Genomic DNA, 23,241 nt, shown 5'->3' with positions numbered 1-23,241 from the left:
CTTCTATGGATCAGCTGAGCAGTACTCTACTGGGCTGGATTGTCTGTGACTGAATGTTCTAGAAAGTCTCACTTATACCAGAGGGCCTCTCTGGATATGGCCAGGATGTTTGGGACAGCTGAAGCCTCTCTTTTCTCGTCTTTCATTCTCCAGTAGACTAACCTGTGTTTCTTAAAACCATAGTCTCGGGATCTCAATAGCAAGACATCATATGCAGTGTTTTTTAAGTTTTTATTTTTATTTTTGCCAATATCTTATTGAACAAACAAGCCACAACACCAGCCTAGATTCAGCATACATTATAGTGAAAACTTTCCTCTACTGAGTATATTTCCCATAGCTCCTTTAATGTCCCGATTTCTCAGACTGTAGGTAAAAGGATTAAGCATGGGAGTGACCAGAGTGTACAATACAGCCACAATGACATCCTTGCCATTGGAGTCACTGGATGAGGGGAAAATGTACAATCCAATAATTGCCCCATAGTACAGAGACACGACAGAGAGGTGGGAGCCACAAGTGGACAAGGCTTTGCAGATTCCCTTGGTGGAGGGAATTCTCAGGATGGTGGACCCAATGTGGCCATAAGAGACCAGGATGCATATGAATGGAAGGATAATGACCAACCCCCCTACAGTAAGAATAACCAGCTCATTTGTTGTGGTGTCTGAGCTGGACAGCTTAAGTAAGGCAGAGATGTCACAGAAGAAGTGGGGGAGAATGTTGTCTCCACAGAAGGAAAGATGGGCCAGGAGCAGGGTGTGTAGCAGAGCACTGGCAAAGGATAAAACCCAGGACACAATTACTAGCAAGAAACACAGGCTTTGACTCATGATGGTGGTATAGTGGAGGGGGTGACAAATGGCCACGTACCTGTCATAGGCCATTGAGGTGAGAAGGAAGCTGTCAATATCAGCAAACAGCATGGAAAAATAGACCTGAGAAATGCACCCAGCGTATGAGATGGATTGACTCTGTGTTTGCATGTTCATCAGCACCTTTGGGGCTGTGACTGATGAGAAAAAGATGTCAGTGATGGCTAAGTGGCTGAGGAAGAAGTACATGGGGGTGTGGAGGCGAGAGTCCAGCCTGATGAGCAGGATGATGAGCAGGTTCCCCAGCACCGTGGTGAGGTACATGCCGAGGAACAGGGCAGAGAACATTCCCTGCTGTTCTGGCTGTATGGGGAGCCCTAAGAGGAGGAATTCAGACACACTGCTCTGATTATCTCTCTTCATCCTGTTCTTCTCTTTTGCTGTAAGTGAAAAGACATGTGGAAACATGAAAGAATAAGAAATCATTCTAATGTCAAATAATAAGAAGATGTTTTTGAACTAATCAGTATATAAACATTAATCTGCACATTTCATGCATTTTTCCCCAGTATTGGAGTAGTAATGGTGTGACCTATTTATTGTGTGTCCGTCTAGAAAACAACACAGCTCTTTAGTAGGAACCATAAAGCATCAGAATAATTTATCAAGTCAGACCATGTTTAAAATTGAGAAATTCATCAGTTTATTTATAACAGAAATATGAGATTAAGAAACTAGGGTGCAAGGCTAGGTCAGTAACCAGTTATTAGGAAGACTATTATCACAAGCTCTCCAATGTGTCTGTTGCCAGCTCTTGACCCTATCTATTCCTCTCACACAGTATTTGGCTAATGTTTGACTTCCATGAGTTGGATCAAGATAAGACACCCAGTGGGCTGCTCTGGATCTCACAGAAATTAGGATTTGGATACTTGGTTGAGAAACATGATAAGTAACTAGTCAAGGCAAGGTCATTAAGGACAGGAATCTAGGTCAATAACAAAAGATCTAGTGGCATACCTTGTAATACAGCCATCAGTCCTTCCTTCAACAAAATTCCTTCCCACTCCTTCACATTTTCGATCAACCATCACAGTTTCTAAAGGAATATTTTTTGAAAGGGAAGAATAAAGCCTAGTTTCTCTTCCAAGTTCTGACCCGATTTATTTCCTCAATTCAAACCACATCACTTTTGTTCCAGTTTCACAACACCTTGAAAGACGCTGGCTTTTCCAGTCATACCCCATAACTGTCCAAGGAGAAGTTCTTTGTAATTATTTGTCTAGGCTGGTTTATCAACTAGCACCTTCTCCTTTTAAACCGATCCTAACCTAGTTTTATGCCAGTGACACATACCTGATGTTTTTCTCATTTAGAACACTCCTTATACTCTGAATACTATCATTCCTCTCTCGGTCTTCAGATCAGTTGGTCTTAGTACAGTTCATGTGAAAACTGACAAATAAGAAAAGTAATTATGATGCCTGCATCTACTACAACATAGAACTCATGTAATATTTAAAGAATGCTAATGAATCTCAAGATCTTTCACTTTGAAGACTGAAAGCTGCCTCATTAAAAGACCCATCATTCACACTGGGTATTAATCAAAGGCTCCAGTATCTACAAATTCTCCCTACCTGACTATACCACAAAACCAAACCAATTGCCGTCAAATTGGTTCTGACTCATTGTGATCCTACGTGTTTTAGAGTAGAACTGCATACCAAAAGGGTTTAAATGATTGTGATCTTTTGGAAGCAGATTTCCAGACCTTTGTTTTGAGGCATGCCTGGGTGGACTCGAACCACCAACCTTTCGTTAATAGCCAAGCTGTTAACCATTTGTGCCACCCACCAACTCTCCAACTTTAAACACAATATCTAAAACCCCTATGTTCTTCTGTCCACTAAGTTTAAAAGGCTGTTCAGAAGACATTGTTATCTGAGAAGAATTGTACATTTTGTTTGGCTGAACATTACTATGTTAATCATAATCATAAATATATAATTATAAGGATGCTAATTGGCTATCTGATTGACATTTAGGTTGTTTGTAATATTTTGTTATTTCTAGCCATACCACAATAAATAACGTGGTTCCTATGTTGTTTTGTATAGGAATTTGAAGGTATGTGTACTTATGATTTTAATAGATATTATTAAATTCCTATGTTGTTTTGTATGGAATTTGAAGGTATGTGTACTTATGATTTTAATAGATCTTATTAAATTAGAAAAAGCTAAAACGGGCAATGTAGGTAAGTGTAAGAACTTGAAAGAGGAAAGGGCTAAGGTATTTGAGGAACAGAGAAAATGCAGGAGTATAGTGAGCAAGGGAAGGATACGAGGCAGGAGAATTATCTATGAAGCAGATTATGTCATACCTGTCTTGCCATAACAGAAAATTTTAATTCTGTTTTCAAAGCAGTAGAACATCCATGAAAAGGTTAATCAAGTGGTGATTTAAAAGTTTTAAATATCTTGGGGGCTACTAGGTGGAGAATAGAGTATAGGAAGGCAAGAGTGTGGGCAGGAATCTTACTAGAAGGCTACTGCAGTAGTTCAGGTACAAATGAATGACTGTGTACCTGGATTATGGCAGGAATGATGAAGATAACTGAGGAGATTTGGGATAAAATTTGGAGAAAAAATCAACAGAACTCAATGGTGAATTAAAAGCAAATGAGAGGATATAGGTATTTACCATTCTCTAAAAATTTGGATAAATGATCCATTTCAGGTAAAGTGCTCTACATGGAGCTATCTGTCTTTTGTCTGAGTGGAATCATGCTACCAGTCACGAGCACACACTGAACACCTGCACATGTGAACATACACAAACAGATAATCATATGACTGAATCTAAATTCTACACTTGCTCTAATATGGGCTCTCAGGTAATGAGCACAGATACCTTCAGCTACAAGGCATGGGATGGCTCTTCCATTTTTCTCAAGAGGATCCAGAATCCAATAAAACAGGTGGAGTCTCTAGGAGTCTCAAAGATACATTGCAGCGGGGAGAAGACTGATCCTTTCACAACCAAACAAGGTAGATCTGCTCACAACTCCTGAGCAATGGCGTGTAATCTAACTTTATAAATCATGGAGGACCCCAAAGGTAAAGAACTGCAAACTTCAGATTAGAGACAAACAACAAATAACCGCTACTTTTGGGTTCCCTTTGGGGAAGAAGTATTTGTTGATAGCAGGCAATAGGAGAGTTCATCCTTGGGGAATAAACATATACTAGGAACTCAGTGATTCACAAAGCTTTTGCCCTCGCAGTTTACACTTGGGAAAAAGTTATTAAAGAAGCCAATAATAAACCAAGTTAGAGGTTGTAACCCAGGTTTCTTGCCTCTGAACCTCATGTTATTTAAAGAACGCCACCTTTGGGCCAACATTTGGTGTTGTCATTTTTTTTTCATTTTTACCATTGTAGTGGGTTTGCAATAGTATCTCATTTTAGTTTTACTTTTTTTTTTTTTTTTAATTCCTATGTTAACTAAGGGTGCTGGGCAGTAATTCATGTACTTATCAACTCTATCTTCTCCTGCAAAATATTTGTCCAAGTCTTTTGTTATTGAGTTACCTGTCTTATTATTGAGTCGTAGGAGATCTTTATATATCCTTGATACAAGTCCTTTCTTAGGTATAAAGATATGAAATGTTTTCTGTGGCTTGCCCACTTATTTTCTTGAAGGTGTCATTTGATAGACAGTTTTTAATTTTGATAAATTCTAATTGATCATGTTTTTCTTTTATGTCTCATGTTTTCTGTGTTCTCCCTAAGAAATCTTTGCTTCTCCAGCATCAAAAAGGTTTTTTTGTTTGTTTGTTTTCTTCCAGTAGCTTTGTTGTTTTGGCTTTTATATTCCAATCAATCTGTAGTTTTTTTTTATCTGCCTACTTTTTCTCAATGAAAAGTTAGCTATAGGGCGAGGCCAAGATGGCGGACTAGGTAGACGCTACCTCAGATCCCTCTTGCAACAAAGAGTCGGAAAAACAAGTGAATCGATCACATACATAAGAATCTACGAACCCTGAACAACAAACACAGATTTAGAGATGGAGAACGAACAAATACAGGGAAGCAGTGACTGTTTTCGGAGTCTGGAGCCAGCGTCCCAGCCAGGTAACCTTGGCGCCGGGCTTAGGTCTGGGCCCAGGGGAGCTGAACACAAAATCTTGTGACAGCGCAAACAAAGGGCGCAGCCCTACTCCCCTGAACTGACCCCGGGAGGGGGCCCAGCCAGTGCACTTGGGCTGCATGGCAATGCGGCTGGTGGGAGAAGTCCCCAGGAGGCAGTGACTGCTTTTGGAGCTGGGAGTGCACCGTCCCAGCCAGGAAACCTTGGCGCCAGGCTTTTGACTGGGCGCTGTCACGCGCAAGCACGGGGTGCAGCCCTACTCCCCTGAACTAACACTGGGAGGGGGCCCAGCCAGTCTGCGGAGGTGGCGCGGCAACGCGGCTGAGGGGACGAGAAGTCCCCAGGATGCAGCAACTGATTTTGGAGCCAGGAGTGCAGGGTCTCAGCAGGAGAACCTTGACGCTGCGCTTTGCATTGGCAGCGGAGGATCTGACCGCAGCTTCAGTGGGCCAGACCCTCGGGGACAATCTCCACACAGCCAGCACACATAGGCAACACGCCCCTCGGGAATCTCAGATAAAATAGTCATCCCAAGCAAGATAAACAACTTTGGCTATATCCAGGGGTGCTACTCTCTCCTGTTTTTCTGAACCCTCCCCTCCCCTTCCCAGGCAGCTTCATTAACATTGGAATTTCCTGAGCCTGAGGAAGAACGGCTCCGGCTCCACGACAACTGTGCTTTTCCCTTTTTTTTTTTTTTTTTTTTGGTCTTTTCCTAACCCATTCTTCCGGCCTGAGAGAAGGAACCACAAAAAACCCAGGGACCAAAAATCCTTCCCTAATTTGACTAAAAACACAAAACCAGCTCCAGCCAAGCATATATGATCCGAATCTCGGACTTTTATCCTTACAGGGACTAAGGTGGCGGTTATAATCCAAAGGCAGTTCTGATAGGGATCTGACTGCATTTTTTTTTTTAGTGGATTTTCTGGAAAAACAAGTTTCCCAGGTCTAATATCTCTGCTTATTCAACAGAGCCCTAACTGACCCACAACAGGGAACTGAGGGCTGAAGCTCCCCCCAGACCACCTAGCCTCTTGCCTTAGGGGTATAAGGAGGGTGACACCCACCAATCAGTAGAGGTACTTGCACTGGGGGCCTAAGGTACAGCTGCAGTGCCCTCCCACCAAGGTTCTATAGAGACACACCTACCTCACTGACACTTGGGGGAAGCCTGTCAGCAACCTGCCCCCCTGGAAGGTGAACCCCAGCTACTAATAGAATCTGGAGCACACAACTATCACCACTACTTCTCAAGGTGGATAGGTGTTAGGGTGCATCACACACTTGATGACCCAAAATCAGATTCTACTCAAGAATAGTGAATAGACTCAGGCATATATATCTGGCAACAGCCCAAACCAGCTGGTAATAGGTCATAAGTAAGTCAAGGGCTACAACAAACATGACAGCACAATCTAGTAGCACATCCACATATATTGAAAGAAAACAAAACAAGATAAGACTCAGTGAGCAATTACAGAATAAACCACTACTATATATTTATATCTTAGTGATGGCTCGGAGACAGCAGTCGATATCAAACCACATAAAGAAGCAGACCATGACAGCTTCTACAACCCCACAAACAAAAGAATCAAAATCTTTCCCAAATGAAAATACAATCCTGGAATTATCAGATATAGGATATAAAAAACTAATTTACAGAATGCTTCAAGACATCAGGGATGACCTCAGAAACGAAATAAGGCAAACTGCAGAAAAAGCCAAGGAACACACTGATAAAACAGTTGAAGAACTCAAAAAGATTATTCAAGAACATAGTGGAAAAATTAATAAGTTGCAAGAATCCATAGAGAGATAGCATTCAGAAATCCAAAAGATTAACAATAAAATTACAGAATTAGACAACACAATAGGAAGTCAGAGGAGCAGACTCGAGCAATTAGAATGAAGAGTGGGAAATCTGGAGGACCAGGGAATTAACACCAACATAGCTGAAAAAAAATCAGATAAAAGAATTAAAAAAAATGAAGAAACCCTAAGAATCATGTGGGACTCTATCAAGAAGGATAACGCGTGTGATTGGAATCCCAGAACAGGGAGGGAGGACAGAAAACACATAGTTGAAGATCTGCTGACAGAAAACTTCCCTGACATCATGAAAGATGAAAAGATATCTATCCAAGATGCTCATCGAACCCCATTTCACATTGACCCAAAAAGACAACACCAAGACATATTATCATCAAACTCACCAAAACCAAAGATAAAGAGAAAATTTTAAAAGCAGTCAGGGAGAAAAGAAAGGTCTCCTTCAAGGGAGAATCAATAAGAATAAGTTCAGACTACTCAGCAGGAACCATGCAGGCAAGAAGGCAATGGGATGACATATACAGAGCACTGAAGGAGAAAAACTGCCAGCCAAGGATCATATATCCAGGAAAACTCTCTCTGAAATATGAAGGTGAAATTAAGATACTTACAGATAAACACAAGCTTAGAGAATTTGCAAAAACCAAACCAAAGCTACAAGAAATACTAAAGGAAATTGTTTGGTCAGAAAACCAATAATATCAGATACCAGCACAACACAGGGTCACAAAACAGAACATCCTGATATCAACTCAAATAGGAAAATCACAAAAACAAATTAAGATTAATTTAAAAAAAATGCTCAAAACAGGGAATCATTGAAGTCAATATGTAAAAGATCACAAAAATCAAAAAGAAGGACTAAATACAGGTGGCATAGAACTGCCTTATGGAGAGTGATACAAGGCAATATAGGACAATACAAGTTAGGTTTTTACTTAGAAAAATAGGGGTAAATATTAAGGTAACCACAAAGAGGTATAACAACTTCACAACTCAAGATAAAAGCCAAGAAAAATGTAACGACTCAACAAACATAAAGTCAAACACTATGAAAATGAGGATCTCACAATTTACTAAGAAAAACGTCTCAGCAAAAAAAGTAAGTGGGAAAATGAAATTGTCAAAAACACACATAAAAAGACATCAAAATGACAGCACTAAACACTTATTTATCTATAATTACTCTGAATGTAAATGGACTAAATGCACCAATAAAGAGACAGAGTGTCACAGTCTGGATAAAGAAACACGATCCATCCATATGCTGCCTACAAGAGACACACCTTAGACTTAGAGACACAAACAAACTAAAACTCAAAGGATGGAAAAAAAAAATATCAAGCAAACAATAAGCAAGAAAGAGCAGGAGTAGCAATATTAATTTCTAACAAAATAGACCTTAGACTTAAATCCACCACAAAGGATAAAGAAGGACACTACATAATGATAAAAGGGACAATTGATCAGGAAGATATAACCATATTAAATATTTATGCACCCAATGACAGGGCTGCAAGATACATAAATCAAATTTTAACAGAACTGAAAAGTGAGATAGACACCTCCACAATTATAGTAGGAGACTTCAACACACCACTTTCGGAGAAGGACAGGACATCCAGTAAGAAGCTCAATAGAGACGCGGAACACCTAATTACAACCATCAACCAACTTGACCTCATTGACTTATACAGAACTCTCCACCCAACTGCTGCAAAGTATACTTTTTTTTTCTAGCGCACATGGAACATTCTCTAGAATAGACCACACATTAGGTCATAAAACAAACCTTTGCAGAATCCAAAACATCAAAATATTACAAAGCATCTTCTCAGACCACAAGGCAATAAAACTAGAAATCAATAACAGAAAAACTAGGGAAAAGAAATCAAATACTTGGAAACTGAACAACACCCTGCTCAAAAAAGACTGGGTTATAGAAGACATCAATGAGGGAATAAGGAAATTCATAGAATGCAACGAGAATGAAAATACTTCCTATCAAAACCTCTAGGACACAGCAAAAGCAGTGCTCAGAGACCAATTTTTATTGATAAATGCACACATACAAAATGAAGAAAGAGCCAAAATCAGAGAACTGTCCCTACAACTTGAACAAATAGAAAGTGAGCAACAAAAGAATCCATCAGGCACCAGAAGAAAACAAATCATAAAAATTAGAGCTGAACTAAATGAATTAGAGAACAGAAAAACAATTGAAAGAATTCACAAAGCCAAAAGCTGGTTCTTTGAAAAAATTAACAAACTTGATAAACCATTGCCCAGACTGACTAAAGAAATACAGGAAAGGAAACAAATAACCCAAATAAGAAACGAGATGGGCCACATCACAACAGACCCAACTGAAATTAAAAGAATCATATCAGATTATTACGAAAAATTGTACTCTAACAAATTTGCAAACCTAGAAGAAATGGATGAATTCCTGGAAAAACACTACCTACCTAAACTAACACATTCAGAAGTAGAACAACTAAATAGACCCATAACAAAAAAAGAGATTGAAAAGGTAATCAAAAAACTCCCAACAAAAAAAAGCCCTGGCCCGGATGGCTTCACTGCAGAGTTCTCCCAAACTTTCAGAGAAGAGTTAACACCACTACTACTAAAGGTACTTCAAAGCATAGAAAATGATGGAATACCACCCAACTCATTCTATGAAGCCACCATCTCCCTGATACCAAAACCAGGTAAAGACATTACAAAAAAAGAAAATTACAGACCTATATCCCTCATGAACATAGATGCAAAAATCCTCAACAAAATTCTAGCCAATAGAATTGAACAACATATCAAAAAAATAATTCACCACGACCAAGTGGGATTTATACCAGGTATGCAAGGCTGGTTTAATATCAGAAAAACCATTAATGTAATCCACCACATAAATAAAACAAAAGGCAAAAACCACATGATCTTATCAATTGATGCAGAAAAGGCATTTGACAAAGTACAACACATATTTATGATAAAAACTCTCACCAAAATAGGAATTGATGCAAAATTCCTGAACATAATAAAGGGCATCTATGCAAAGCCAACAGCCAACATCACTCTAAATGGAGAGAACCTGAAAGCATTTCCCTTGAGAATGGGAACCAGACAAGAATGCCCTTTATCACCACTCTTATTCAACATTGTGCTAGAGGTCCTAGCCAGAGTAATTAGCCTAGACAAAGAAATAAAGGGCATCCGGATTGGCAAAGAGGAAGTAAAATTGTCTCTATTTGCAGATGACATGATCTTATACACAGAAAACCCCAACGAATCCACCAGAAAACTAGTGAAACTAATAGAAGAGTTTGGCAGAGTCTCAGGTTATAAGACAAAACATACAAAAATCACTTGGATTCCTCTACATCAACAAAAAGAACATCGAAGAGGAAATAACCAAATCAATACCATTCACAGTAGCCCCCAAGAAGATAAAATAGTTGGGAATAAATCTTACCAAGGATGTAAAGACCTATACAAAGAAAACTACAAAGCTCTATCACAAGAAATTAAAAAGGACATACTTAAGTGGAAAAACATACCTTGTTCATGGATAGGAAGACTTAACATAGTAAAAATGTCCATTCTACCAAAAGCCATCTATACATACAATGCACTTCCGATCCAAAATCCAATGTAATTTTTTAAGGGGATAGAGAAACAAATTACCAACTTCATACGGAAGGGAAAGAAGCCTCGGATAAGCAAAGTATTACTGAAAAAGAAGAAGAAAGTGGGAGGCCTCACTCTACCTGATTTCAGAACCTATTATACAGCCACAGTAGTCAAAACAGCCTGGTATTGGTACAACAACAGGCACATAGACCAGTGGAACAGAATTGAGAACCCAGATATAAATCCATCCACATACGAGCAGCTGATATTTGACAAAGGCTCAGAGTCAGTTAATTGGGGAAAAGATAGTCTTTTTAACAAATGGTGCTGGCATAACTGGATATCCATTTGCAAAAAAATGAAACAGGACCCATACCTCACACCAAGCACAAAAACTAACGCCAAGTGGATCAAACACCTAAACATAAAGACTAAAACGATAAAGATCATGGACGAAAAAATAGGGGCAACGTTAGGAGCCCTAATACAAGGCATAAACAGAATACAAAACATTACCAAAAATGACGAAGAGAAACCAGATAAATGGGAGCTCCTAAAAATCAAACACCTATGCTCATCTAAAGATTTCACCAAAAGAGTAAAAAGACCACCTACAGACTGGGAAAGAATTTTCAGCTATGACATCTCCAAGCAGCGCCTGATCTCTAAAATCTGTATGATTCTGTCAAAACTCAACCACAAAAAGACAAACAACCCAATCAAGAAGTGGGCAAAGGAGATGAACACTCACTTCACTAAAGAAGATATTCAGGCAGCTAACTGATACATGAGAAAATGCTCTCGATCATTAGCCATTAGAGAAATGCAAATTAAAACCACGATGAGATTCCATCTCACTCCAACAAGGCTGGCATTAATCCAAAAAACACAAAAGAATAAATGTTGGAGAGGCTGCGAAGAGATTGGAACTCTTATACACTGCTGGTGGGAATGTAAAATGGTACAAACACTTTGGAAATCTATCTGGCGTTATGTTAAACCGTTAGAAATAGAACTACCATACAACCCAGAAATCCCACTCCTCGGAATATACCCTAGAGAAATAAGAGCCTTCACACAAACAGATATATGCACACCCATGTTTATTGCAGCTCTGTTTACAATAGCAAAAAACTGGAAGCAACCAAGGTGTCCATCAACAAATGAATGGTTAAATAAATTGTGGTATATTCACACAATGGAATACTACGCATCGATAAAGAACAGTGATGAATCTGTGAAACATTTCATAACATGGAGGAACCTGGAAGGCATTATGCTGAGCGAAATGAGTCAGAGGCAAAAGGACAAATATTGTATAAGACCACTATTATAAGATCTTGAGAAATAGTATAAACTGAGAAGAACACATACTTTTGTGGCTACGAGGGGGGGAGGGAGGGAGGGTGGGAGAGGGTTTTTTACTGATTAATTAGTAGATAAGAACTGCTTTAGGTGAAGGGAAGGAGAATACTCAATACATGGAAGGTCAGCTCAACTGGACTGGACCAAAAGCAAAGAAGTTTCCGGGATAAAATGAATGCTTCAAAGGTCAGCGGAGCAAGGGCGGGGGTTTGGGGACCATGGTTTAAGGGCACTTCTAAGTCAATTGGCAAAATAATTCTATTTTGAAAACATTCTGCATCCCACTTTGAAATGTGGCATCTGGGGTCTTCAATGCTAACAAGCGGCCATCTAAGATGCATCAATTGGTCTCAACCCACCTGGAGCAAAGGAGAATGAAGAACACCAAGGTCACACAACAACTAAGAGCCCCAGAGACAGAAAGGGCCACATGAATCAGAGACCTACATCATCTTGAGACCAGAAGAACTAGTTGGTGCCCGGCCACAATCGATGACTGCCCTGACAGGGAGCACAACAGAGAACCCCTGAGGGAGCAGGAGATCAGTGGGATACAGACCCCAAATTCACATAAAAAGACCATACTTAATGGTCTGAGTGAGACTAGAGGAATCCCAGCGGTCATGGTTCCGAAACCTTCTGTTGGCACAGGACAGGAAACATCCCTGAAGACAACTCATCAGACATGAAAGGGACTGGACAGTGGGTAGGTGAGAGATGCTGATGAAGAGTGAGCTAATTATATCAAGTGGTCACTTGAGACTGTGTTGTCATCACCTGTCTGGAGGGGGGATGGGAGGATAGAGAGAGTTGGAAGCTGGCAAAATTGTCAGGAATGGAGAGACTGGAAGGGTTGACTCATTAGGGGGAGAGCAAGTGGGAGTACGGAGTAAGGTGTATATAAACTTATATGTGACAGTCTGACTTGATTTGTAAACGTTCACTTGAAGCTCAATAAAAGTTAATAAAAAAAAAGTTAGCTATATTCATCAATGTTGCTTAAAATAATTTCTAATTTTCCTTTTAATTTCTTCTTTAACCTGTAAGCTAAAGTTTTTTTTCTTTATGTAGTGTTCAATTAATTTGTTTATTTTCCAGAAATCCTTCTATTATTGATTCTATCTTAATTTCATTATGGCCAGAACGCATAGTAAGTGTGACTGGAATAATTTTAAATTTACTGAAACTTGTTTTGTGGCCCAAAATACACTCTGTCTTGGTAAATATTAAAAACTGTATACTCAGTTTTTTTTTTCTTGGCAAAGGGGTTAAGAATATTCTATAAATATCAATTAAGTTGGTTCATTAGTTGTTGTTGTTAGTTGCCATCTAGTCAGGTTCGCCTGATGGTGACCGTGTATGTAATACAACAAAATATTGCTTGGTTGGCTCATAGGTTGTTCAAATCTTCTATATCTTTATTGATTTTCTGTCCACTTGCTGTATCAATTATGGAGAAAGGCTTGTGAAATGATTCAAACTATAATTGTGGATTTGTCTTTTTCTCCTCTACCGATTTTTATTTCATGTATTTTGAAACAGTTGTTATTAAGTACACAAAATTTAGAATTGTTAGCTCCTCTGAATGCCTTGACCCCTTTATCAGTAAGGACGAATCTCTTTATTCTGGATAATATTATTTGCTCTGGAATCTAATTTTTTAATTAATATAACCATCCTGGCTTGATTTTAATTAGTGTTAGCAAGTATATTTTTTCCAATCTTTTACTTTTAACCTGTTAGTCATAATAATGCCGTTATCTGGTATAAAAAAAAAAAATCACAAAAAAAATTGCTCTTTTTTCTGTAGAGTAGTTTTTGCTCTGAAATCTACTTTTTTATATTAATGTGGTCACTCTAACTTGCTTTTAGTTAGTGTTGGTATAGTATATTTTTTCCAAGCTTTTACTTTTAACCTGTTAGTCAAAATAATTGTTTTAAGGCCATTATCGTCTCATACTATCATCTGCATCATTTCTGGGTCAGTCTCCATTGATTGATTTTTCTCCTCATTCTGGGTTGTATTTTCCTGCCTTTTTCTACCCCTGGTAATACTTGACTTTTTCCACCCCTGGTAGTATCTGGTAGACTGTGGATTTTCACTTTTTGATTGCTGGGGACTTTTGTATTCCTAAAAATAATGTTAGCTTTGTTCTGAGACTCAGTTATGTTACTTGGAAAAAATTTAATCATTTCAAGTCCTGTTTTTAAGCTCTGTTAAGCGGGATAGAGCTGCAAGTACTTAGCCTAGGGTCAATTTTTCCCCACTATTGAGGCAAGGTATTTCTTAATGCTCTAGCCTATGCCTCCAGAATTCTAAGGTTTTTGCCTTCACTTTTGGATAAAAGCACTATCCTGGCCACATATGAGCCCTTGGATTTTTCATATTACCTATTGCTTTATGATTTTTGTGATATTATCTTTGAAAATGTTTCTTAATGCTTAAACAAGCTCACACTAGTGGTTTAAATATATACTTCATAAGAGATAAAATCACTAAAGCACTTTGGTGGGTTCATGTTTTCCACCTTATGTACTAGGATCTTAGAGAGTAAGAAGATCATGGCAAAAAGTAATATGATTTAAATCTTTTAGTTTTGGCATAGCTAATCAAGCTAGCTAGGCAATATCTAAACAACGTGGTGGTCAAAGTACATCCTCTGCTGCTTTGACTAGATGAGGAGCCCCAAGAGGGGGAATTTGGACACACCACTCTGATTCTTCCTTTTCATGCCAGTCTTTTCTGCTGTGGATGAAGAGGATTGAAAATATAAGGCATTGAGAAATGAGAATTATCATTAACAGTAGTTCATCGTGGCCTTTATCTTGGGGAATGAACGAATTTACAAAAAAAAATCAGTCCATTGTCTAGATATTTTTCTGTTTGAATCTTCAGAATGTCTCATTCTAGCAACAGAGAGACATAAGACTCTAAGCACCAAACAGGTCTTATTCTGTGAAAGCCACTTATTCAACTATGGGCCAGAGCTGAACTACCACTGGGATATAGAAGTAAATGACAGATGAAATCATTCCCGTGGAATTTATATATTAGTGAGAAGCCAATGCCTTAGAGATAAAGTGGTCTTATAGTTTATTGACAAAAGCGGAATAACTTTGAAAGTAAAATGGAAAACTTATAAAAATGGCAGAGGAGCAGCAGACATAAAATGATCTTTCCCTAGTCATCCAAGAAGGTATAATCATCTGCTTAATCAGAGTTTCTTTTCTTAATCAGGTAAATGTCACATGACAAAATTAACCACGTTAAAGTATTCAGAAACAGCTCACATCATGACACATAACGGTGCTCTAGAATCCAAAATGCATCACAATCCTTCCCATAAATAGCTAGGATAACCCCACAGATGAAAGGAAGCCTGAGAAAAAGGACTGAGTGCAAGTAATTTACTTTGGAGGATTCTAGGATGCAAATTATGGCGACTAAGACAGAGAAGGAAGGGCAGCCATTAAATAGTATGCTATTGAGTAGGTTACTGCTGTGGGTAACTGGGGTCAATCCTCCAAACATCTCAGGCATCAGTACAAAACACTCCTTAAATTATTTTACCACAGAGAGAGGAAACTGAGGTCTATATCTACACCCATGTATAATTTACTGAAGGGTTTTTCCAGGAGTCGTAACTCCTCAACACCTTCAGCCAGTTCATGCATAATCCAAACACAGGTCTCTAGATAGAAATTCTTCATTCAGAAGGTTGTTGGTACTTAGAGTAAGAAGTCAGTGGCATATTTAGAAACAATGAGTACCCAGAGATCTTGGCAGGGCCTGCCAGATTCTGCTATAGTTCATCCCCTGGCCACTCACATTCTTTTTCCCCCAGAATTAAGCTCAATCTGTTATGTTATTGACAGGATATTTTATAACTTCTTGTGGTCAAATCTTGTGTCTTTTTTTCTGCACAGTCTACCTTCCAAAAAAGAAAATGAGGGTCTATTTAAATGTCACACAAGCTTTCTGACTTTCACATACTGTCTGGGATTGTTAGGTGACTGACCTGAGATTGTCATTTTTTCTTACACTGGTATCTATGCTTATTAACAAAGGCCAGCCAACTCTCTGGATCTCATAATTGCCAAGTGTCCATATCTTTCAAAGAGCTCTATTTATTTTATAAGGCAGTGCTTCCCCTTCCACCGATACATCAAGCCAATTTACATCAGGTGAGAATCTTGGTAATTATGCTACTTCTGCACTCAAAACTTATCACCATTCCATCTAACACTAGCAATGTGCTCTATTGCTCTTTGACCATCAAGATCCTAAGCCAAAATCCTATCCTGAGTGTCTTATAAGACCATTTGTATACTTACTTCCTTGAGTCTGAGACATGGAAATGTGGATAGTCAATATGGTGTATGGCAATAGTAAGTTATCACTGAGGGAAATTGGGGTTCAGACCTTTGAGAAATGGATCTCTTACAACATGTCTCAGAGTTGTCCCACCCAATGTATAAGATAGCTGGGATTTGTTTCCGCCAGTTCCCACCTGTCTTGACTAGAGATTCTTCTGAAGCCATTAAATTCATATCCCATATGGCCTGTCTGAGAGCAGACAGTGTTTGCCCCTGTTCGTAGAAGAAGGGAAATTGTTCTCAGGCAGAGAATAATAGATGTTCTCAGTACAAAGTCATCAGCATCGACAAGGATTGTGAGTGCTTCAAGAATATGAGAAATGTATCAGTTAACTTTGTGAAAGAAACCAACCCAAAACATAGTGGCTTAAAACAACAATATTTGATCTGTTCCCAATTCTAATGGGTCAGCTGAGCAGTATTAGATTGGACTGAATTGTCTCTGGCTGGGGGTGTTCTAGAAAGTTTCCCTAACAACTGTACACTTTACTTAGTATGGCCAAGATGTTTGGGACAGCCGGAGCCTCTCTTCTTGTGGTCATCATTCCCTATTAGGCTAGCATGTGTTTCATCGCACAGCACTGTTTGGGCTCCCAAAGAGCAAGCCACCATGCACAGCTCTTTTCAAGACTCTTAATATGTTTGCTAACATCTTGTTGAATAAAACAAGTCACAACACATGCCAAAAATCTGAGCACACTATGGTGAAAATGTTCTTCTATTGAGTATACACTTACACACAGGCATGTATTCATTACCAAGCAAGTATTTAACTTACCACTGAATTATGTCCATTTGCGTGAAGTCAATGTGCATGCAACTCACATGTATGTAATTGTGATCATTAAGTTTATGTGTCAACTTGTCTGAGCCATGATTCTCAGCATGGCAGTTATGATGTAGTTTGCCAGTCATATGATGATATGATCACTTCATGGATGAGGTTTTATATAATGTGATCACCACCATGAAGAGATCTGCTGTGAGCAGCCAATCAGTTGAAAGGGAGTTTCCTTGGTGGTCTGGCCTGCATTGAATATATAAGTGGATTTCCTGGCAAGGTACACGGGCTTTTCTAGCACTGGATCCTGCAGCTGGATCCTGTTGTCTGGCCTCTTGTTCTTGGGATTTGAGCTAGCAGTTTACCTGCCTTCTTGTCTGCCATCTTTAAATTTGTCAATCTTCACAGCCTGTGAGCAAGAGCTCCGCTGTCTGACCTGCTGATCTTGGGTTTGCCAGGCCCTTTGGCTATGTGAATCTCGAGAATCCCCTATCCTGACCCACAGACATGGCATGCTTCAGTCTCTACAATTGCATGAGACATGTTCTTAACATAAACCTCTCTCTCTCTGTCTCTCTCTCTCTCTTTATATACAAATATTTATACGCTTTGCTCATTTTGCTTCTCTAGAGAACCCAGTCTAAGACAGAATTTGGTACTGGGAGTAGAGTGCTGCTCTAACAGATGCTTAATTTGTGAAAGCCATTTTGAAACTGCGAATGTATAGAGGCTGGAAGAGTTTTAAAGTGCCTAATAGTAAAAGTCTAGATAGCCTTGAAGAAACTATTGGTGGAATTACGGACGTTAGACAATTCTGGTGTGGATTCAGAAGGAAACGAGAAGAGCTGTTACATAGGAGATGGCACAGATGGCAAGAGGCAGCAGCAGAGAAAAAGCAGTAGTGGAGAAAGGGCAGCAGGGAAGAAAGCACAGCAGTGGAGAAAGTGCAGCAGCAGAGAAACAGCAGCAGCAAAGAAAGGGCAGCAGCAGAGAAAGGGGCAACAACAGAGAAAAGGCAGCAGCAGGAAAATGGCAGCAGGAGAACCAGAAGACAGCACGAGACAGTACTGGGGCCAATCCACAGAGCAAGAAAGCTGAACGCCTTTGCACAGGAGACTTCAGGGAGGAATGGGGTGCCCTAGAGTACTTACTGGTGGAGCTAGGCTTGCCCATCCACAGGGCAAGAAAGCTGAGTGCCTTCCAGCCAAGATTTACTGGTGGAGTGGGGTGCCTCCAGGCACTTATTGGTGGAGCTAAAGAGCTTTGGAACATTTCCCCCAGCAGGGCAGCCACACCTGGAAAAGCACAAGAGGCCAAGGAACCAGGAAACAGAAGCTGAAGAGACAAGGAACACAGGAAGTGAGCTGCCTCAGTCTCAAAGGGTAGGGCCATGACTCTGGGGTCTCAAAGGGTGAAGTCACCACTGAGATGGACTAGGAGTATGGGGCCACCTAAAGCCAAGAGAGCAGAGTTTCTGTCCCAGTGGGCCTTGAAGGCAGAGTTGAAGCTCAGGGCTGAGGGTCCTCCACCCAAAATCCAGAGGGTGTGGCCAAAACCCAGATTCTGGAGGGCTGGGCCATTTCCCAGATGGTCTCAAAGAGCAGAAGATTATTTTCAAGCCTTGAGAGCTAATGTAATGTGTTCTACTGACTTGTTTGGTGCCTGTTTCCAATTTTCCCATTTGTAATGGAAATGTCTAGCTTGTGCCTGTTCCACCATTGTACTTTGAAAGCAAAAAACTTACATTCTAGACTTCACAGATGAAGAGGAATTTTTGGATTTTGGACTTGGGTTGATATAAGACTTTTATTATGATATGATGGGTGAATGTGTTTCACATGTGGCAAAGACATGAATTTTGGGGGGCCAAAGTGTGGAATGTCATGGATTGAACTATATCCCCCTAAAATATGTGTCAACTTAGCTAGTCTGTAATTCCCAGTATTGTGTGATTGTTCACCATTTTGTCATCTGATGTGATTTTCCTATGTGTTATAAATTCTACCTCTATGAAGTTAGTGAGGCAAGATTAGAGGCAGTTATGTTTATGGGGCAGGACTCAATTTACAAGTTTAGGTTGCATCTTAAGTCAAACTCCTTTGAGATATTAAAGAGAAAAGCCAGCAGAGCGGCATGGGGACTTCATGCCGCCAAGAAAGCAGCACCAGGAGCAGAGCACCTCTTTTGGACCTAGAGTCACTGCACCTAGACCAGGAGAAGATTTATAACAAGGACATTCCCCCAGAGCCAACAGAAATAGAAAGCCTTCCCTGGAGCTGGCACCCAGAATTTGGACTTCTAGCCAACTAGACTGTGAGAGAATAAATTTCTCTTTGTTAAAGCCATCCACTTATGGATTTATGTTATAGCAGCACTAGTTAACTAAGATAATAACACAAACAAATGCATGGTCACACACATACAACAATGTACACAAACTATTAAACAGATAATGTAAAACACACACACACGAAGGTACACACAGTTGAGTATGACATTCAGAATTCTCTGATCTCTGGAGTCTTCAGTGACCTCAGACACCGTCTTCCCAGTTGTTACCTAATTCTCCAGGAGACACCAGAAACAGAGATAGAAGGAAGATCTTATGACAAGAAGAACTTTGCAGCTATTCAGGTCTCATTAACTGCTCCAAAGCACAGTGGGCAAGGAAAAACAAATCAAGGGCAGTACACAGAGAATTAGCCCAAATCACTTGATGAATCAAAGAGCCAACACAGGCTAATAGGCCAAGTTCCTGCTCACTCTGGGAGAGGATCCTGAGAAGGGGCCAGAGAAACTAAGCCATAGGAGTTACAGGGGAAGGTGTCTCTGATGTCAGTGATATTTTAGATTCCCCTCTGCTTAATCATGGTTCCAGTTGGCAAGCATGAGGGCCTATGGTCAACTCTAGCATCTAAGGTAAGACAGCACAGGGTTCAGCCCATTCCTATGCATAGAATGACTAGAAAGGGTCAACATTGTCTCCTGCAGGCACCCCACATTATCCTCACTGGAATCAAACAGAACACAAATTTCACTGCATCCTTACATTTTGCCTACCTCGCCACCACCATGGGAAGAACTGTGCCATGTTCAGGAGATAGTAGAGTGGAGAGATTGAGTCTGTAGACTGGATGAAGACATTGTTTTTACTGTTGTTAGTTGCCATCCAGTCAATTTTGAAAATATACATTAGAAATTATTACATACTTCTGTAGCAGTCCCCTCCCCATCCACAAAAATAGAAATAGCTGCCTGCTATGCTAATGTCATAGGTAAAGTCAACAAAAAGCAAAACATCATCAGCCCCCTTTTCCTCATGCATTAGAGTGGGGGGACAACTTCTCTGAGGCGTGGCCTGGATCACCAGTTATCTTACAAGAGATAAAAGTTGAGATAATCAAACAGAAAGAGAGGGACCTATTATCACCAAGTAGGATTTTTTTTTTTTAGGAAGCACCAGGAGAGGAGAACGTCCTTTTGACCCAGGGTTCCAGCATTGAGAAACTCCTAGACCAAGGGGAGATTGATGACAAGGACCTTCTCCCAGAACCTACAGAGACAGAAACCATTCCTGTAGAGCTGGTGCTCTGAATTCATACTTCTAGCCTTCTAAACTGTGAGAGAATAAAATTCTGTTTGTTAAAGACATCCACTTGTGGTATTTCTGTTATAGCAACACTAGATAACAAAGACAAGTGGCTAGTGCAAGAATGCTAGCAATTTAAAATAATGTCTCTGTGTCAACAGGACTTAGCAAACAGCCCATGTCATGGCACATAGCAGTGCTCCAAAATTCAAGAATTATGTCATTCTCTCTTTAAAACAGCAAACCAACTCGACAGACTTCATAAGATATGTTCCCATATCTTTCAAAGTGCTCTATTTATTGTATAAGGCTGTGCTTCCACTCCCACCAATACAGCAAACCAATTTTTCTCAAGTGAGAATCTTAGTAATTGTGATACTTCTGCACTCCATAGTTATCAACATCCCACCTAACACCAGCAATATGCTCCATTGCTCCTTGGACAAAAAGTGATCCTAAACCAGAATCCTATCCTGAGTGTCTTCTTAGGCCCATTTCTGTACTTGCGGTCGTAGGTTGGGTTCCCTGAGAAGATCCTGAGGAAAGTATTAGAATACAAGTAGTTTACTAGGAAGGCAATTCCAGGAAGAAACAGTAGGAGAGTGGGGATCTGAGACATGGAAAGGTAGGTAATCAATACAGTGCATGGTAAGAGTAAATTACCACTGAGGGAAATTGGGATTCAAAGCTCTGACAAACAATTCTCTTAGAACATGCCTCAGAGTTGTCTCACCCATTGTGTGAGATAACTGGTATTCATTTCCACCAGCTCCCACCTGTCTTTGACTAAGATATTCTTCTAGAGCCACTAAACCTTTATTCCATATGGCCTTTCTGAAAAAAAAAAAAAAAAAGTTTTTTTTTTTTTTGCCCCTGTTCTCAGAGGAAGCCATATAGTTCTCAGGCAGAGTCACAGGTGTTCTTAGTAAGAAGTCATCACAAAGGATAAAGATTGTGAATGCTGCAGGAATATGAGAAATGTATCAGTTAACTTTGTGAAAGAAATCAACCCAAAACATAGTGGCTTAAAACAATCGTTTCATTTGCCCACAATTCTATGGTTCAGGCCTGCAGTACTACACCGAGATGAATTGTCTGTGGGTGGATTATCTAGAAAGTCTCACTAACACCTGAGGGCTTCTCTGAATGTGGCCAGGATAGTTAGGACACCTGGAGCCTCTCTTCCTAAGGTCTTTCATTCTTCATTAGATTAACGTATGTTTCCTCACATGAAGGTCTTAGGGCATCAATAGCAAGAAAGAGCAAGCCATCAGGCACAGTGCTTTTCAAGACTCTATATTTATTTTTGCCAATATCTTACAGAACAAAACAAGTCACACACCAGCCTAGATTCAGTGTACATTATGGTGAAAACTTTTCTCTACTGAGTATCTTTCCTAGAGCTCCTTTCATGGCCTGATTTCTCAGACTGTAGATAACAGGATTTAGCATGGGAGTGACCAAAGTGTAAAATACAGCCACAATGACATCCTTGCCGTTGGAATCACTGGATGAGGGGAAAATGTACAATCCAATAATTGTCCCGTAGTACAGAGACACAACAGAGAGGTGGGAGCCACAAGTGGACAACGCTTTGCAGACCCCCTTGGTGGAGGGAACTCTCAGGATTGTGGACCCAATGTGGCCATAAGAGACCAGGATGCATATGAATGGAAGGGTAATGAACACTGTCCCTACAGTAAGAATAACCAGCTCATTTGTTGTGGTGTCTGAGCTGGAAAGCTTAAGTAAGGTAGAGAGGTCACAGAAGAAGTGGAGGAGAATATTGTCTCCACAGAAGTACAAACGGGCCAGGAGCAAGGTGTGCAATAGAGCACTGGCAAAGGATAAGACCCAGGACACAATTACTAGCATGAAACACAGGCTCCGACTCATGATGGTGGTATAGTGGAGGGGGTGACAAATAGCCACATACCTGTCATAGGCCATTGAGGTGAGAAGGAAGCTGTCGATATCAAAAAAGAATATGGAAAAATAGACCTGAGAAATGCACCCAGCATATGAGATAGATTGACTTTGTGTCTGCATGTTCAACAACATCTTTGGTGCTGTGACTGATGAGAAAGAGATGTCAGTGAGGGCCAAGTGGCTGAGGAAGAAGTACATGGGGGTGTGGAGGCAAGAGTCCAGTCTGATAAGCAGAACAATGAATAGGTTCCCCAACATGGTGGTGAGGTACATGACCAGGAACAGGACGAAGAACATGCCCTGCTGCTCCGGCCTGATGGGGAGCCCTAGGAGGAGGAATTCAGACACACTGCTCTGATTATCCCTCTTCATCCAGTTCTCTTCTGCTGTAGATGAATAGACATGTGGAAATGTGAAAGAATAAGAAATCATTCTGATGTCAAATAATTAGAAGATATTTTTGAACTAATCAGTATGTGAAACTTTATCTAATATCTCATGCACTTTTCACAGGTAGCAGAGTAGTAATGAAGCCCTAGTGACACAGTGGTTAAGAGCTTGACTGCTAACTAAAAGGTTGGCAGTTTGAACCCACCAGCCCCTCCCTGGAAACCCTATGGGGCTGTTCTACTCTGTCCTATGGGGTCTCTGTGAATCAGAATTGACTTGACAGCAATGGGTTTGGTTTTTACTTTTTGGTTTGGGGAGTAGAAATGGTCTGATCTCAGTTTATGATGTGTGCATCTAGAAAACAACAAAAC

General features: G+C 40.1%; 1 protein-coding gene across 1 annotated transcript; it reads right to left on the bottom strand.

The window, feature by feature from the left end:
- Positions 1-299: 299 nt before the first annotated feature.
- On the bottom strand, positions 300-22,852 carry LOC126082867 (olfactory receptor 50-like). The gene is made up of 2 exons (XM_049895952.1): positions 22,356-22,852; positions 300-1,239 (listed from the first exon to the last, which is right to left on the bottom strand). The coding sequence occupies exons 1-2, from the start codon at positions 22,850-22,852 to the stop codon at positions 300-302; spliced, it is 1,437 nt and encodes a 478-aa protein (XP_049751909.1).
- Between the last annotated feature and the right edge of the window lie 389 nt (positions 22,853-23,241).

Source organism: Elephas maximus, chromosome 9, assembly GCF_024166365.1.
Source record: "Elephas maximus indicus isolate mEleMax1 chromosome 9, mEleMax1 primary haplotype, whole genome shotgun sequence".
In the NCBI taxonomy this organism is placed as follows: Eukaryota; Metazoa; Chordata; class Mammalia; order Proboscidea; family Elephantidae; genus Elephas; species Elephas maximus.
The sequence above is the reverse complement of the archived record's forward strand: the minus strand, read 5'-3'. Positions and strand labels throughout refer to the sequence as shown.

What these genes read in the sequence shown, in the direction of transcription:
- LOC126082867 (XM_049895952.1), bottom strand. Translation starts at nt 22,852, where the DNA reads ATGAAGAGGGATAATCAGAGCAGTGTGTCTGAATTCCTCCTCCTAGGG. An exon ending in ACCTTGCTCCTGGCCCGTTT is followed by an intron (nt 1,240 to 22,355) that starts GTACTTCTGTGG and finishes AGAGAAGAACAG; the next exon opens with GATGAAGAGAGATAATCAGA.